At 37.0% G+C, this 18,904-nt stretch overlaps 1 protein-coding gene across 10 annotated transcripts in view; it reads right to left on the reverse strand.

Annotated features, from left to right (window-relative positions):
- The window catches only part of REPS1 (RALBP1 associated Eps domain containing 1), a 63,045-nt gene that overhangs the window by 35,962 nt on the left and 8,179 nt on the right, over nt 1–18,904 (reverse strand). For all 10 annotated transcript variants that reach the window (XM_039568742.1, XM_039568739.1, XM_039568738.1 and 7 more), the window contains exons 2-3: nt 11,228–11,351; nt 7,159–7,358 (exon numbers count right to left, since the gene is read on the reverse strand). In XM_039568742.1, the coding sequence (XP_039424676.1) occupies nt 7,159–7,358; nt 11,228–11,351 (324 nt within the window). The remainder of the gene's footprint in view (nt 1–7,158; nt 7,359–11,227; nt 11,352–18,904) is intronic.

Here is an 18,904-nt window from a genome sequence, read left to right on the forward strand (position 1 = left end):
GTTCTGCAGATGAGGTATTTTCTGGAAGTTCTGACCATCAAGTCAGATTTCCCCAACTAAGTTTCTAGGCCACAAGATTTCCATTCCAAGTGTTTAAATCACGCTCATACACACTGGCAAAGAGTTTTATTAAGTGGCTGGGAGCAATACTAATTCACTTCGGCTTTTAATTGAGGCATCAGCTGACTGCACAGTCTGAGTTACTGCTCTTCCACAGTACCTCCACCAACTCAAGACACCTTTTTTGTTGCAGCTACATGCCTTTCTGAAATTTGCCTGAAGATTTCTTCTTGCTTCGTTTACTTGACAAATCTGTTTTCAATGGCAGAGCGTTCTTATCCTCACAGGTAGATGGGGACAGGAGGGGAAGGAGTCAGGGTACTCAGAGTGCCACTTGCAGGCTGGAAAATGGAACTGAGGTTGAATGGCTACTATGCTTAGCATTGTGCAACAGGTGATAGGAAAACCATGACACTGCATTACTTAAACCTACAAAAAGCTTCCTCTTCCATTGGCTTTTATACAAGCCATCTTTTATCAAACAAGATTTGAAGGATGTTTGAATTTTTTAGACAAAACATCATGGAGCAAACCTAGAGAAAGCTAAGCTTGGACACAGATGTTACTCATTTAATCCAGTACTCTTACAAAGCAGATGGTCCAGAAAGACACAGAAGAAAACCTGAGGCAAATGTATGATAGTCTACCTAAAGGAAACTACTCACTATTTGTAGTAACTGCATGTGAACATTAAAACTTGACACACAGTCCTCACAAAGCAGCCCTGCCCTAGGCTGAGCACTGTGACTCTTCAGTAAAAGCCTCTGCCTAACAGCTGGTCTTATGCTGGTACAGGAAGAAATTGTAAATATGATTCTCAACTTCAATTTTTCTAAATCTTTACTTCACATGTGGTTCATGTGATTCTGTAAAGCATGTAATAACAGTAATCAGATCATGAGAAGCACAAATTACTATAGGAAATAATTAACTTTGTTCTCAGTGTGGAAGACAACATTATGTTGGAATTCTGAGCATTTACAGATTTCCCGCAACTGATTTGGAGCTTACACACTCCAAAATTTTTGAACAGCAAAAGCACGTCACCGGCTCTGATATCAAAAAACTTCTGGAAGGGGGACAACACACATCTTCAGCTTTACTGTCATCACAAGATAGACATTCTCAAACCAGTTTAAACTCAGTTTAAACCAATTTAGACAGCATTACTGTGGCACCATCTTTCCCTTGTGCAATCCTAGTCACTCACAAATAGCACTTGTGGTATTCATTCACCCAGCTTACTAGAATCTTAAGAGATCCTTCGTTGTTTTTTTTTATATATTTATATATATGCACACAAATATGTGTGTACATATCAAATGTCTTGGCCAAAATACTGATGGCTTGATGCAAGTGTAAAGAAGGAAGATGAAAAAGGCTGGGGAAGAGGCAGGACAGTAGAAACACTGTCTCCCATCCAAAAGCAGTCATGGCAAAACATGAGTAGAGATTTACTGAAGCTGCAACTACACACAGGTTCATTCACTCCCTGTATATAGGGTAATAACTATGTATCTGCCTCTGCAGTGGATAAAAAGCTATCATTTTCATACACTTGTACCTAGAAAACGGTTTGTTGTACAGTTTCCACTTCAGTTTTGTCTTGAGCTTCACACTTTAGTAAACAGAGGCAGTAGTTCCATCAGAACCAACTCTGATCCTCAGCTGCAACACACATTCTCATAAATTGAGAGTGTTTTGAATTTATGAGCATGTTTGTTGCAACTGAGCAAGCAGGGCTGTTCGTTTTCACCTGTCTGATCTATTAATAAATTAATTTTCAAAGCCTGAAACATCCAGAATCAGATTTTTAAAAGGTAATTAGGATACAGAACCTAACTTATCTGCTCTTCCAAATCATAGCATGTAAAAACAGTTTGCATTATTTAGGTTACTGGTAGCTCAGGCATTTGAAGTTACCCATCTAATCTTTTTGGGGACTTTGAAAATTTTACTCAGTGTCTGCACATTGCAGTAGATGTTTATTAGATCAGCTACTATTAAAATTATATTTTTATAATTTTTTTAGTGTTTTCAATGCAATTATATTTAAACATTTAAACCACTACCTTATTTTTTTCCCTCCAGACAAATCTCAATAAAAATCAAAGCAATTAAAACATTCTGTCTTTTACTATTGTTAAGCCACTTATTTTACCTCGTTAAATGATTCCAGAAAATATCTAAATAAAAGCATGTTGACATAAATGGTTAATGTTTTCATGTTAAATCAAACTAATGAGAACATCTTTGTCAATAACTGATCAAAAAATAAGGTTATAGCTACCAGGCAAAAATTAAGTAGTGCATCTTAATTAAGAAAAAAAATACCACATTTAAAAACATTGTAAAAAAGCATTATTTTTTTCAGACTGGAATTATAAAACTGAGACACTATACAGTACTTGTAACTTGGATATTTTTTAAATGACAAGAAGTTACTAAAAATAGCATGTTAATTAAAAAAGGTTAAAAACATTTTTCAAGGGGGACGTGTGGTTAAGCCAATTACAAACTGGCTGGTCTGACCTCAGCGGTTTGAAAAGTTTTAGAGGATTAGATTTTTGAAGAAAATAATAATTAAACCAGAGACAAATGAAAAAGGGATCAATCACAGCATGAGAAATGATACGTAAATTGGCTAGCATTTTTGTGATTTCCTCAACAAAAGAACTGCACTACATTTAACCTGAAGTTAAGCATACCTCAGTGGGGTGTCATACAAGATAGTTCCAACAATGTGGAGATTAATAAAAGGATCTAAGGTGTAAAATAACTGGCTATAGCAGGGGCAAAGCTGGATTGTATTAAATAGGAATTATGAGATTGAAGCGAAGTCTCTAATCATGCTCCTGAATGACTGATTTGGGCAATAACCTTATTTGATACTTTAGGTAACTGATTATGCACACTACACAGCATGCTTATGAATTGTGACAACAAATGCAAGGCAGCAAACAGATGGATCCCTTTCAGGACACAGGGAACAGTCAGCTATTAAATTCTAAAACAGTAAATACAGTTTTTCTTGCATAATGAAAGTTAATACCAAAGGCCATAATGAGAGGACTGGATGCACAGGCCAACTATGAGACCCCTACATTATGTCAAGTATGACAGATTTGCTTCATTCACAGCTGCCAAGGTATATGAGGTGAGATATATTGAGCAGAAGCAGGAAAGAACCCTACAAAATAGTATTAATACTGGTGAAATACCATTTGGAACAAGAAATACAAATGTAGCAAAATACTTTCAATAAGTGCAAATTCAAATTGGATCACAGGCAGAGAAGGATTAAGGATTACTGGTAACTATTTTATGAAATGAAACTGAGACTGTGAATTGTTTCGTCAAGTAAAACAGAGCTAAAGTGGAATCCAACAGTTTTCCCATAAATACTGGTAGAGCCCTGCAGCAAATACTAATGACAGAGTTGGTAAATGAACAGGCTGAGCTAAGTGGGAATTCCCACCATATTCCCATGAATATTTCTACTAAGGCTCTAGAATAGTTTTCCCCAACAAAGCCAGTGTGGAACAAAAGGCTTTGCAGTTTCAAGAAAGAACCCTGATCTTTTAAAAAACTCATTATCCAATACAATTTCTCATAATAATAATAAAGGGTTAGATGCAAATGAGCTCTTGTCCAGTTCTGTACTTGTAAACAATTTAATACCAGGTATATTTTATCTGAAATTACCTGTTTAATCTACAAAACAGAAGTGCACAGAAATAAACTACTGGCAAAACCTTAAAATAAAGTCACACTACTTTTCATACAGTTGAAAGAATTGAAATGATCAAATTCTGCCTGCTACAGGTACCAAATTTGAGCTGTCTCCTCCTAAGGCTGCACTGACATAGGAATAAATCAATATGATCTGGAGTGCCAGTAATACACTTAATGCACCCATAGGCAGAGGGGTACCTTCAGCTTTGTCTTTTATTTTTACCTGGATATAGCAAGGTTTAGCCTGTAAGTGTCTGTCAAATAGATACATGTCTTTCAGATGTTAGAGTCTCAATATCTATTGAAGCTAGATACTCCCCTTTCCTGAAAAAGAGGTAAAAGTATCCTGAAGCAGTATCTGATCAACATCTGGATCATACCTAACAAAACTGGAAAAAGTATTTGCTTATTGGCTTTAACAGCAAAACACAAAACGTCTCCAGGATTGAGAATATTTAGTCACATGTGAGCTACTTTCAGAAGGCACAAAATTCTTCCTAATCTCAACATTGCTACCTCTTCTAAGAAAGTTTTCAGTACACTAACAGTTTTAGTAACATAGCTTCTACTATCAAGGTATAGATATGTATATACACTGTGCTAGCATACTTATGTCTCCAAAGTGCTTGTATAGATGTCACAGTGTCATGAGAAGAGTTCAACTCTACCTAGCCTCTATTTTATAGGAATAAGAAATTTTGTCAGAAGAAAAAAAAAAATACTTTCACCCAGTGTTTTATCTCCACCACAATGTGCAGTTAACATGCTATCCAGTGAGTGAAGGCATCTTTTTTTATTCAGCTAGACTCCTAAAATCAGTTCTGTAGCTTCCATGACAGCTGGGCATGACTTCAGTCATCTTCTAACAATATTAAAAAGATATAAACTTCTGCCCAGTGCTATATTTATAAACTACAAAAGCTACCACAAAATCATTTATAGCTACTCTTTGGAAACACAACCTGACTGCTATTTCCTGATTCCCTGCCTCCAAGTAAAGTTCATTGAGGGAACTGCCAAAATTATGTGTTGATAAAGAAATAGTTTTAGCTAGGACATTTCAGTAGACACCATACTAAGTGGAATTCTTCTACATAAATTATTTGTGATTATGAGATATTATACTATGCACGACAAATCTCACTAATATGGAAAGTTGCATATAAATGAACCCAGTTTTTAAAGATGAAGATTAAGATACCTTATGATTTCATACAAATAATATTTCAGCCATAGCATTTTAAGAAATCAATGTATTTTCAAGTGCTGGGAACATTCTCAAAGCAACAAACAGTTTAAGAAAAAACAAACCCCCAAATTTGTTAATGGAGTATCTAGCAACTACATGATAAGCTCCATGAGTGAAATATCCAAGCTTAACTCACACATTCCTCCAGAAAGAAGAGTGATCCCTAGGAAGATGGCACATTGTGATTTATTTCTCAGACTTTGTCTCTTCTCATACTCATCGCTCAAAAAGGTGGCATGAGAATTCAGAATCTGAAACTTTTTCTAGATTTTATAAATCTGAATGGTATCTCAATGGTATCTCAGGTGAGGACAACTAAATCAACAATTTCCATGTAAACATGGATAAAAGCTGTACTCATCTTCTGGAAAATAACCCAGTTAGAGTATTTATGTGGTTAAGTGAGAAACCTGGGCTCAAGCCCCTTTCTCAGCTTATTTCTAAGCTGGTATCCTAATCAATTATTATTAGAATGGAACAAGACAGCTGCTTGGATGGGTTCATTGTACAGTCAGAAATGCAGCATCAGCCATAGAACATTCAGTTTTACAATAGGATGCAAAACTAGACAATACTTCCCCAATGTTCTAGACCATGAATACAACTTAAAATTGCTGGACTCAGCACTGTGTTGTCTGTTACATTTGTCCCAAGTCTGTTTTCTGGGCCAGATGTCTCAGAGGACTTTTACAGAGTTTCTTTATGCTGATGATCCCAAACACACTTGTGTGAAAAAGAGATACCAAGTTGCTTCTACCAGCCAAGACAGAGAAATGGAATTGGGATGATGCACATACACCTTTGTGAATACGTGACTTCTTTATCCTCAAGACCTCAAACACCGTATTTATTTTTCATGCCACTACAGATTCCTGTATCAAATTACAACTGTTCACTAAATAAACTCTACATCATGATGGAAACATATGAAACGTAGTTTCAACTCAACTAAAACCTCACCGTAAGATCTAGGAAATCTGCAATGCGTGAAACGCTTGGTAGCTCTCTCAAGCACACCTACGCAAAACTAGACAGCAAAAAGGTATCTTGAGACCTACTGCTAGCTCTTTTTTCATTACATTCCCCATCCTCCCCTTGGAAGAAAGGAAGAGGCAGCCAAACACTGATTATGGATTTCCTCTACTAATTTACTTTTTCTTTATATTGGATCAGTCTGGGCTATTTCCATAGAGACTAATAAATGTTTATGAGTAATCCCTGGATTTCCAGCATGACTATGGGACATTTGCAAGTTCCTCGATTCTTCACAAAATAAGCCCAGATAAAAGCATACCACAGGGAAGAAAACAGGTCATTCAATACACACACAGAGCAAAATTTAGCATTTGTACTCGGTTTCTTGCTTGTAGAAAAGACAATCAGAAAGGATTTCCCCATGGAAAAAGAGCATAAAGACTGTAAACCCAAGGAATTATGTAAGAGAGGGCAGAGCTGTAAGCCTTTACAGTTTTCATTTATTCAGACATCTTGTCACTGAAGATCAAAGAACCAGTGAACAAAAAGAAACCAGCTTTCTCATTATTAAAACACAAGAAAAAGCTATTTGAAAACTTTGGTCTGTTTTTCTGGTTCTCATTGTCTCTCCTAAACAGTTAAACCACTGAACAATAAAATGTGAGACAGAGAAAAGCAACTGTGAAAATTTACAGATTTTTTTCTAAATACAGTATTTCAGATTTGCATGTATTGGAGCATGCTGAAGGACTAGAAATTCAGTCTGCCACAGCACCTCAGTACCACTGTTCCAGTGACCAGGAAATTGATGGGAACTATTTAATAAATGAGCTGTTAATATAATAATGACTACAACTTTATATGTGCCAACCTAACTTACACACTGAAATTCTTTGCTGTCTCAATTCTTTGTCCACTACCTCCAATATTTTAAACATGGATTTTAAGACTTCATAAAAAATGTCTCCTACATGCAAGTATTTCAGAGGCATTTATGGTCTTCATGTATATCAGTATATATCAGTAAAAATTTATTTTTGAGAAACTATATTGAAAGCAACAAAGCTTAGAAGCCCTATCAAATTGACATCTACACAGCAGTGACTGAGAGTCCCATTTAATCTTTTAAGTTAATTTACCTGTTGGTCAGTTGATGTACGCTGCTGAACTGCATCATGGCTCACAGAGCCTTTTTTGACTTGTATCCTGCCAGGTGGAGGAGGAGGAATCACACCTGAATATGAAGCTGGGTTATCAGCATCTGAAGAATACAAGGCTGTGTGTCTTGACTCTTGTTCATTCTTTGACACAACAAATCTGGGAAGAGGGAGGTCCTTTACTGTTAAAAAAACACAGCAGGACATTTACTATACATAAATACGATGATTAGAAATAAAAACACTGTTCAATTTTGAAGTTAAAATTGCACACATGACTCAATTCCTTACACACTGAGACTGCTGCTACAGTCAAGCCAACATCTGGCAGCTGGAAAAAGCAAATACCTATTCTGCATTAGACTCCACAATTCTGCAACCCAAGTTCTGACTTTGGTACACAAAGATGACTTCACATTGCTCCACTTTGCACTTCACATTGCTTTGCACTACAGCTGTGCATTAAATGCAGCAATAATCAGATAATCTGGATTTAGCTCATTTTTTGTCAGTTTTTTCAACATTCCATTACTGAAGTGTGATTTTCAAAATATCTACCAAAGTATCTACCATTTCTAGCACATACATAGAATTTGAGTCTTCACACAGGAGGCTCATCAGCAAAACAAATGCTAAAATACTGCAGTACATATAGCATCATCTTTTGGCGAGATAATGTCATGTTCATATTTACAACAGATAAGATAATCTAGTCATATCACAACTGTGCGACTACTGCTTTAACACATCTGCGCATGCTTTTCTACGACAAAAGCTAAATTAGCTAATTGGGATACAACTGGAAACATCCCAATGTCACCTCACTTTGACATGAACAACTAAAATGCAAAGTTTCTACAATATGCTAGAAGCCATTAGCTTTATGTACCATGGTTCAGAGTAGCCCAACATAAAAATGAGCCTATGTAAACCTTTAATTTCCCACTGCAAGATTTCTACGAATAAACATAAATTGTGAATTTGCTGTACAGCTTACTTGGAAATTATGCTTCCAACACAACACAAAACAAAATTACAAGCATGGCTCAAATTTAATTTCGCTTGCTGACTGCTTACGTAAATTACTTCTGGTACTGAGAATGAGTCAGTGATACTACAGCTATATTAGAATATGAGATGAAATTGCATAGTTTATTACATTGTACCCCATGTTGCAGCAGGAAAGTAACATAACTAAACAGCAAACCACAGCCAGCCAGAAAGTGAAAAAGCCATTGCATACACATGAAAATGTGTATGCTTGCAAAACCAGGAAAATACAGACACCAGATGATCCAACTGACACAGGGGAAGTCTGTGCAATCAGCTGTGCCAGCACGAGTCACAAAATAATAGAGGACTCAAAAGAAACACAAAATACTGTCTTCTTTAAAAGCAAGACTAGTTAAATATAGGTTTGTTTAGCTGTACTAAGTTCCTATGTGACTAACCTGCTATTTTTACCTCTCTCCTCTCTGACTTTTTCCCATAACAGCAGAAAAATCTCATTTCAACACTACAACATTTGTTATCATTCAGAAAACCCTCAATTATAAGTGTGAGAGTTGTCATGAATGGAACTAACCCTTGATATTGAATATACTAAAGAGTTCTCTGTACTTTTTATGCCCACATCCTTCCTAACATTTTCTTCCACCAAAGCCTGCATTCCATACTTAGAAAATAAATATTATTTTGAAATAGACACTACTCATTCATGTCTCAATTTTTAGCTTCGTAGATGGAAAATTTTCTGGGACAAAGGAACAACAGCTTTAGAGGCTTGTAGTATAGTAACTAATGCCAGTATTCTTACTCTACTGCCCATCTGAGTAATCAAAAAGCACTCACTTAAGAATCAGTTGGACCACACTTATGCTAGACTTAGTATTCAAAATTTGACTGAGTTTCCGCTCAGCAACTCAGATAAAGCAAGTTTCTTGTCTACTGACAAGACACACACCAAAAAGCAAAAGAAACAAGTAGGAAAGTGAAAGAAAATCCCAAGATAAAAGAATGAAGAAAATTAAGAAAATCAATGAAACATGTATAAAATGGAGAGCTAAAACGTAGATGTCCAAAAATAAAAGCTTTAACTAATTTAAAATGTTTGAAGAGAGAAAGAATATACATCTTAGTTTGGGATGGCTCTAACAGTTCCTCTTCAAGACATTTTAGAGATGGACTGTGGGCAGAATTAAGTTTGCAAAGCTCAGAATCATTTTATGAATCTTCAGCCTGCTGCATTTTACTTGTTGAGTTAGCTGTTACAACAAGAAGCAGGAAATTCATAGATAGGACTGGAACCACTGCAACCAAGGCAACAGACCATAGCTAAAAACAGTTAGGATAAAAATAAATGTTCTCTCTATTGTACTTGGTGTATTTTGTAGGCTTGGAACCAGTTACAGAAAATTATTCCTAGAAGTCCAGAAATCGTTACAAGTATTTGTAATATTGTCATGAATCAAGGAAATTATCAATGTGAAATTATAAAAATTCCAATCACTGTTAACTTTATAGCAGCATATTTTATATTTTGGAATTAACTCTGTACCTTCATTCAATTCTTTCCTTCAAATTTCTTGTTATTTCCCATTTTTTTTAAATAGAAAAGCTCCTTCTGGTTAAGGTATCTTGCATTAAAATAAAACCAAGCTTATAAAACCCCTGGAAAAAGCCTACATAGGGATTTGTTTTTCCCTTCTTCAACAGGCATTTGATGAGAGATTCCACAGTTGTTTGATCAAGTTCCAGTTTAATCAGTATTAAAAGTCGAAGGTTCTTTTTCCAGCTTTCTGATTTTAGGGCATTCTGCTACAACTTGCTAAAGCTTTAGATTTGGGAGCACTCATCAGGAAAACTAGGGAAATGGTTTATAAACACACAGTGGATTATAAACAGAAAGGAATTTGAATACTAGCAAAACATTGACTAAAACAATGCACTTTTCCAAAAAGCTACAAAACCCCATGAAAGCAGTATAAACAGTTTGTATAAGCCTAGAATAAACATAACTGTGAAAGTATACACAGTGATTCCTTTCTTTTTTATAGCTTTGTCAAATACTTTGGTCATATCAGATTGTTTTTAACAGTCTCCTTAACTGCCGTTTAATCTATATCCTTTAGACACAAAAACCTCCTAAGACTTCTTTTATTTACTAGCATATAAAAATCATAACATTATTCTACAGACATGAAATCTACTAGGAAAGTCACTCTAAGTCAAAACTGTGCTCCAATGATATTTTTAATTTGTGAGTTGTGTACTACAATGCAAGGGCTACAGTGACTTAAAACTCACTACTTCATCTTCCTAAGTCTCTTTCCATCTTACAGAACAAGGACATGGATCCACTTATCTCATTCAGAAGGCTACAGGAGGGCCTCACATCAGAGCTCTTCCTGGTGCTCTAAACCATCTTCCTAGAATATCTTTCTCCTGTTTCTATTTGACCACCCACACCACAGCTGACCTTTGAAAAGTAGGGTAACAGGTGATTTGGCTGATTACAGACTTCGAAGATGTTTTACAGATCAGGTTTTTCACTAGGAAAGAATCTTAAACTAATCTTCATACCTGCTCTAAGAGAGAAAACTGTCAAACCAAGTGCAAAGAAATGTAACGTTAGAAAAGATAACCTTCACCTTGTCACAGTCAAGGCTTCAGAAATGCAGCAACTACAAAAACCTGCAAATGCTGCATTCTTCTTCCAGTTTACATTACTCCTCTTAGTACTTTACTCAGAGGACCCAGCACACAATTTCTCACATCAGTAATCTATAGAATTAACTTGGTCCTATGTAGTAGGTACAAGTTGTTCATTATTCCCATGGTGAATGCAATAGTTATTCAGTACTTATTTCAACTCATATTTACTGCACAGTAAGAAAACACTCTCTCAGTCTCTCCACATTTTTAAATTAGCAACATGTATAAAAAGACATATCACACTAATTTACAATGTTACTCTATCAGAATCTGTGAGCCAACTACCACTAATTGCACTCAGCAACTCAATCCCCACTCCGCCGATCCTGTAATTTACCTGTATTTAAGCTCTCCACTCTTAGAGGGAGACCAGATTGGGCCACAGCAACAAGTTTCAAAGCAATGTAAAATTGACTTCTTCCGAAATAGCCAAGTCTTGTTGCACCACAGAGCTCCATAATCTGAAATGAAACACAGTTACTTACAGAAAGAAATTTTAAACACAACTGCTATACAGATTTCATACATTTCAGAGTAGCATGCCATGTTTTCAAACATACTGACTGCATCTTCCTCCACAACAATGACCTGCAATCTTACTGAAGGGCATGCCAGCTTGTGCCAGGTCATTGTGCTAATCAGACTCTCAGAGTTAAATGATCCAGACTGCCTTTTTACCTACTGAGCAGTCTCATCTAGACTGCGATATTCCAAACGAGACACAAGGATGCTCTTGGAACACCACAGTGAAACCCTTGTTGAAGTCAATATAGATGGCATCACTCCTTCTCTCTCCTCAACCACAGTTCCAGACAATCTGGTGGAGAAGTACTCTTGGTAATCCTAATTACTGTTTTCACATTCATATGCCTAGAAATGGCGTCTAAGCAAACTGGCTCCACAATTCCTCACGGACCAAACTGCAGCTGACCAGCATGCAGTTCCCCAAATAAATCTTCCTTTATACTCCTGAAGATGACTGCAACATCTTTCTCCAGTCATTGAGACCCAACCCTCAGCTCCATAATATTGGAAGAGAAAGATGGCTTGCAACAACATTAGCCAGCTCTCTCAACATGCTCAGAAGGATCCCATCCAATCCCATGGATTTGATATTTCTCTAGAGACTCATCATCTTTTTGTAATACTACTAGTTTGTCTCCTTCAATCTCATCTCAGGCACAAAGATTCATGAGACTTTGCCTGTGAATATCAGTGCAGAGAATCTCAGACTAGTTTACATCCGTGGGCATTAGTTTCTGTCCTTGCCCTTCCCACCTGGGCTCAGTCATGTTCCCTTGCTGGAGAACCTGGTCTCTTGTCACATCTGCTCATTTTGTTATCTACTGGGATGCACTACTGGACATAGAGAAAGCTGTCCTGAAAGGTTTCCCAGCTTTCAGAGGACACAGTTCCGAGTGCAGAGGAACCCTGCTCGCAAGCAAGTTCCAGCTGAAGAAGTGAATTACGTTTTCACATAGCAGTAACCGAGCCACCCGATGCACAAGCTGTTAGCCTGTGTGCTTCAGCACCACTGGATCAGAGAACATATTTCAGTAACTACATCCAATGAATCAGATGAATTTATCAACCACAGCTGAGCTAGATACAGGCTCAACAAAAAACTACTTGGATATCTCCTTGCCATGCACCAGGATTCTGGAACCTCATGAAAATAAGCTGATGTAAAACCTGTCACAGGAAGGTGTGGGAAGTTGACAAACACTTAGTTCCAAAAAAGTCCCAAGAGGATCAGCAGGTCTAGGGCTGTACATGCAGCTAAAATCCTGCTGGACAAAAACTACTGCATTAAATCAGTTTTCTGCGTCTGCATCACACTTCACGCATTGTCCCATAGCTCCTCTGTTATTCTTATTTTCCCATTGAAGTATTTCTGCAGCACGATGTCTGGAGAGAAGTCAGGGGATTACAGAGCATTTTCCAAAATCCATCACACGAAAAAATAATTCAACACACTTGAATGCAATACACTAATTTCAACAGGTTGGTTGGACTACAAAGTGCCACCAGGAAAGAAGGGACAGTGTAAATTGACAGATGACAGTTCAAATAAAAACTGAGGCATCAACATCTAAACCTTTACTCAACCTAATGCCAAAATAATTATACTGAGTCTAAATACCTAGCAGAGCTAAAGCAGTGGAGATTCAAGAGACAGCTACCAATCAAAACCAGTGTGACAGCAAAAGCAACTTCTTTTTTTAAAGCATTGTATGCTGGAAGACTGATGGAACATCCACATACTTGACTAAACCCAAAATAGAAAAAGCTTGTGGATTCAGTGGCCTAGCACCAACAAATGAGTTAACTAGACTCTCATGGGTCTTACGAAAAGAAGCAATGATATGGGCATTTTGAGCTTATGGAATCATTAGGCAGTAATGTCTTTGTGCAATTTCAAAGCCACTGCTCAACTACAAATTACCTTCTTTTGGAGCTTGTCAGTACTGCCAGACAGGAAAAAAAAACTTCCGTTAAAAACTGAATTAATAATTAAGCTACTGTGACAGGTAAGTATAAGAAAGGAAAGGCAAGCATGGATTCAAAGTAAATATATATAAATACACCAGACATAAGTATCAAGAAAAGCAAAAAGCTTAAGGATACAAAAAACCCCAAACAAACCCTCACCCGCCCCCCCACCCTTCCCCCAAAAAAGAATGCTCTTCTGCTGCTGAACAAGTAGGCATCAAATTCACTAAAGGAGTCCTCTGTTTCAAATACAGAATATAACCTAACTAGAAACATGACTGAAGGTTGAGTAAAATCATTAGATGCAAACATCTAGTGGTAACTCCTCTGCTGAGCGACAGCATGCTCAAACATACTCAAAACAGTGTACCTGGAATTTCCTTGAAGCAGGATTTAAACATGCAACAGGTAATAAGCTATACTGAAGGGGGGAATAATAATCAAAAATTATCAAAGGATTGCTTCTCTGAGATTTAGGTTTAGGGCTTTCATCTGCTTTAGAAGAGAGAGGATAAGGAATTTCCCTAAATTCTTCAAGGAATGTGGAGCCATCTTCAAGACAAAATGCTTCACAACAGTTTTAATCTCCTTAGATATGAAGAACCTGAGGTCACACTACTGCAATTAACTAGAATAAGGCCAACATCTCTGTGAAGCTCCAGAATTGCTGGAAGCCCTTGATATAAAAACCACCAAAGAACCCCCAAACAACAAACAAAAAACCCACAAAAACACATCTCTGTGCAGTAGCTGTAAATTATAAAATTGCATGCTCAGTCATCATAGCACAGAGATGTAATAACAGCATCAGAAATACCAGGCGTTGGCACAAACCAGACATGGCTGGGAAGTAGTATGTTGTCAAAGGGCACTGTTTCAAGCAGGTACCTTCTAGAACCCTTACAGGTTTCAAATAAGAGGCCCTTGGAACTTGGGAGAGGCTTGTGAACCTTTACAAATTCCAGGTGAAGTGGAATAAATCATATCTCTATCAAATGCAGTGAAACACACTTCCCAGAACTTAGAAAATCTCTCTGGGAGAGTCTTCCACAATATCAGTCTCCCTGCCCCCAGGTTCTTCTACAAGGCAAATCAAGCCCATTATCTGTAAATATTATTCATGCAAAAGTACAACAGTATTTAAACAGGGATGACTACAATGCTAAAACAATAAATGAAGCAACATGCATGCCACCTACACAGTAAAGATAAAAATATTTCATATGCTTGGAGAGAGTACTGAAGTACCTACTGTTCCATACCAGAGAGTAGCAAGAGGCAAGACCTGAAGACAACTTTTGCAGGCTGGAAGTTACAACACACATGGTGAGTGCTAATGGGAGGGGGAGTGAACAAACTTAGAGGAGGACCTTTCGTATCATCTCATCCAAACTAGGACAGTGTTGATTAAAAAGTCTTACACCAAGAATATAAACATGAAAATTGTTAAACACAAAGAAACCCTACATGGAATCATGGAACAGTTGAACTTGGAAAGGTCTTCTGGAGATCATTTGCTCCACTCCCCCTGCTGAAAGCAGGCTCAGCAGGTTGCTTTGGACTGTGTCCAGTTGGGATTTTGAGTCTATACAAGTAGGGAGACTCTGCAACCTCTCTAGACAACCTCTTTAAGTGAGTGATCACCTTTACAGTAACAAAGTTTGGTCTTAGGTTTAAATTAAACAACCACCATGAACAATACCATGTAAACCACGCACCAGAAATATGAAACAAGTTTTCACATTCATTATACAATATTCAATACAAACTTGAGTTAAACCAAACCATATGAACATACTTGTGCTTCAACATTTAGAAAACGATTTTGAGTTTTATTGTGCATATTAACAATAACCTTCAAATGAAAAACAAGAACTACATTTTAAAAAGTTGCTTATTTCAGATACAAAAAAGATAAAAATTAAATATAATAACTTGCTTCAGTTTTGTTAGTTAACAAAAATGTAACTGATTATGGATAGATTTTAATTCACAGTTTAAAATTAAAAAATTTATCATATCAATAATGTTATTTCTGTGTATCATACACAGCAGTTCATTGATGAGAATTCTCTCTTGCTCTTTTCAAACTTAAAACATATGACAGAATGTTTTCCAATTTAAAAGTTTATTGGAATACAACCTCAAACTGGGTACTAGAACACACTGTCCTACAATAGTGCTCTCCTCAAGTCATGTAATCCACTCACGTCAGCTACAACAAAAATTAGCCACATCTCTACAGTGGAATGTAATTCAGGGATGTGTAATATAAGTTAAAAAAATGCTTCTTAATCATTGCTATTGTAGCAGAAAAAACCTGTGACCATCACTACACAACGAAGAACTATGAAAATCTCTTTCATTTGTTTTTTCCTAGCTTGAATACATTTTTTTCCCCCAAATTCATTACCTTCTAATCATGTTATTCTGCATCTGCTGTTAGATCAAGTCCTGTCACTTCATTTATCTCAATCTACCTCACTAATTGCTGACTACGGCATGGCACAGTTTTCCAACTACAGTCTCTCACCTAGTGTCAACTGGACAAAGCAATACCGATTAGTCTGCTGGTACTAGTTAGAATTTTTAACTTCTCTTCAAAAATCTCACTTGACAGGTAGCTTCTCAGATGCAACAGCTGTTGACAGCACTGTGCAACAGGAACAAGACAGAGAACTGACAAAGATCCTTCTTTTGATGAGTTATTTTTAACCAAGTCAAGTCTCTGACCCAGTTCTCCACACAGCTCCACAAAGCTTGGCACAAGGTGGGACACAAATAAAAAAACTAATTGTAGACAGGACAAAAAAAAGAATGCCACTAAAAGAAACAGTCCAAGTATTGCTCTGAATTCTATGTTTCAGCACATTGCAAACACTTAAACAGTCTTACACATATCCAAAGATCATTTGCAAAATGCATCTATGAAGGATAAAAAATACTGCTGTATTTAATATTCAGGCAGTGTGAAGCAGAAAATGTTCATGTACTGAACAGCAAGTGTAAAATTACCTCTAATACATACATTTATCTTATTAGGTACTTAGGCATTGTAGTAAATATAGTTAATCAGTTGATACTAAGAATTCCAAGGCACAGGGTACATTTAGGACATTGCTGTTCTTTGTTGCATAACAAATAGTAAGGTTTTAGTGATCGTTCCATGAAGATGCATATCAGTCAATTCCACAAAACTGGCTTCAGAACACAGGCTTTGAAAGAAATAAAACCGATAGCGCTTGAGGACTTCCAAGACAACACACACTCTCTGGTAGTGAACTATTTAGAATCTCTTACTGTCTGAGCTTCTCCTAATACTTCTGTGCCCTTGATTTTCACACTGCACAGCTCCACAGTGGAAGCAGACCGCTAAAATGCCATCGGGAAGAAAAAGCTACTCATCAGCTCAGACAATTAATTCTCTATAGATACTTAAAACTGAAATTTTCCATTCCACAGGTCATTTCAGGGTCAAATATACATCTGTTTCAGTTAAATGAAATTTCAGAATTAATCACATCAGAAATAATTAACTGTTCAAAAAATGACCCAGTATTTTAAGGCTCAGAGGAATTATTCTGCCCCTGTACTTTGGGATCTGTTTTACAAGCATGCCCACTCCCCGAGTAAGGGTTGCCAGATTTGGAGTCATGCTTTCACTTTGTTAATAGAAAAGCAGCAAAAAGCACTGGAAATTTAAAACTCTGATTTATGACAGATAATAAATTCTTAACAAGTGAATATGCTGAACACCACACACACAAAAACCTCATAGAACTTTTATTACTGGTAGTGCTTTTTGAACCAGTTATACTTTAGGTAATTCCTGACCTCAACCCATTCCAAAAGTGGTCTGCGACACGTCCTGTTGTTCCTGGTAGCACACAGTTTCACAGTGGATTAGCCTCATTTATTAAAGACACTTCCTATCGCAGTAGTAGCTTTTTTGATGTTTCCATCTGCAATCAAAGTTTGTGGTCTTACACTTCTGCAAAAGCTGTTAAAAGCTCTACACATGAATCTTACCTGCAGAACTGCTCATGAAAAGCTCCACAGCTCTCCAAAGACCAGCAACTCCCTTCTAATTTGGGAGTACGTGGCAACCACCACCCATCAATCCACAACGATGAGGCAGATGCACTCTACATACAACTACAAGATCCTTAGAGGGGCCACTTTTCCAAATATCTAGAGTAATAGGCTGTCCTACTTGACTACAACTCAAAGAAAATATTGTCAAGTACCCTCAAAAAGAGGGCAGAATAAAGAATTGTACACCCTTCTGGTATGTTCAATAGCACCAACAAAGGAAAATACAGGCAGCCAGATGAACACTCACTTAGAAAGCAACTACCATTCTCACAAGTAAAAAGTCACACCTGGAAGACCTCAAGGCAGAGATGTTCTTTGCTTGTATTAAGACTTTCTCTACTGCTGTTTTCCTGGCAGAGTAGGTGTTCATGAGAAAGACATATTACAAGCAGAAATGGTAATAAAGCAGCCAGAAGAACTGGAAATTAAAAAAAAAAATCTGGAAATCTGGAGCAGCAAAAGACAGCCTGGGGAACTACAAGAACCATTTCTAATTTTTGATGCATAAAGAGAGGCTCTTTGAAAGTGAGATATTCCACATACCTGTGTTCTCTTACTAAGTAATTTTACATTACTGCTTAACCTAAATAGCTCCTCCCCCCTCTACTCTCAACTGCAGTTCCCCATTCCTGAGCACTAACTGCTGCTCATCTGTCCGGTCACACAATAGGATTACTCCACTCAGTATGCCAGCAAAAAGTTACTGTGTTAGTTATTTTCTCTTTTATTAAACTGAATCTGTATAGCAACCAACAAACACCTCAGCACAACTTCAGAAGTTATGTACTCACAGGTTTTATTTACAATAGAAAAAGTACAGATTTTTATGAACAAACTGCAATGAATCTTAGAGCATACATCTCTCACTGGTCAACATCAGATAGCTAGAACTCGTTTTTAGGTTTGCAGTTTATATTTTTGACAAGCAAACCCTAAAGCAGAAATAGCAAACAAGCCCCAGCTGGCACACATGGAATGACATTCTTCATCTGTAATATTTTGAGGCACTTGGTCTTATTCTTGCAATAATTACAAGTCCAGCTGAATACTTATGAAGACTAACCAAGTTTGCCCTTACTTTGTGTGTTGTTTGCTTGTTCTTATGGTTGAAGCTTATGTGAGTAAACAACTTCTGAAGCTCTACCAATCTTCAAAATGCAATTTATCTCCCACAGCATAAACAAATGAATGGAACTACTTGCATATAATTACCAAGAAAGCATCTAGCTTCAGCAGGCACTGGAGAGATACTTCACAGATATTCTAATTGTGGATACTCCTACCATGCAGCATTAAGTTGAATATTTTCCCCCATAATACTAAATGCTGAAGAGAGGAGCATTTATTCAGACATTTTCATTCTTTTCACACCTCCTCTATAATTGAAGCATTCCAGTGATTGATACTCTTTGCTAATAATTATTTT

The sequence above is a fragment of the Corvus cornix genome, chromosome 3, assembly GCF_000738735.6.
Source record: "Corvus cornix cornix isolate S_Up_H32 chromosome 3, ASM73873v5, whole genome shotgun sequence".
Classification (NCBI taxonomy): domain Eukaryota; kingdom Metazoa; phylum Chordata; class Aves; order Passeriformes; family Corvidae; genus Corvus; species Corvus cornix.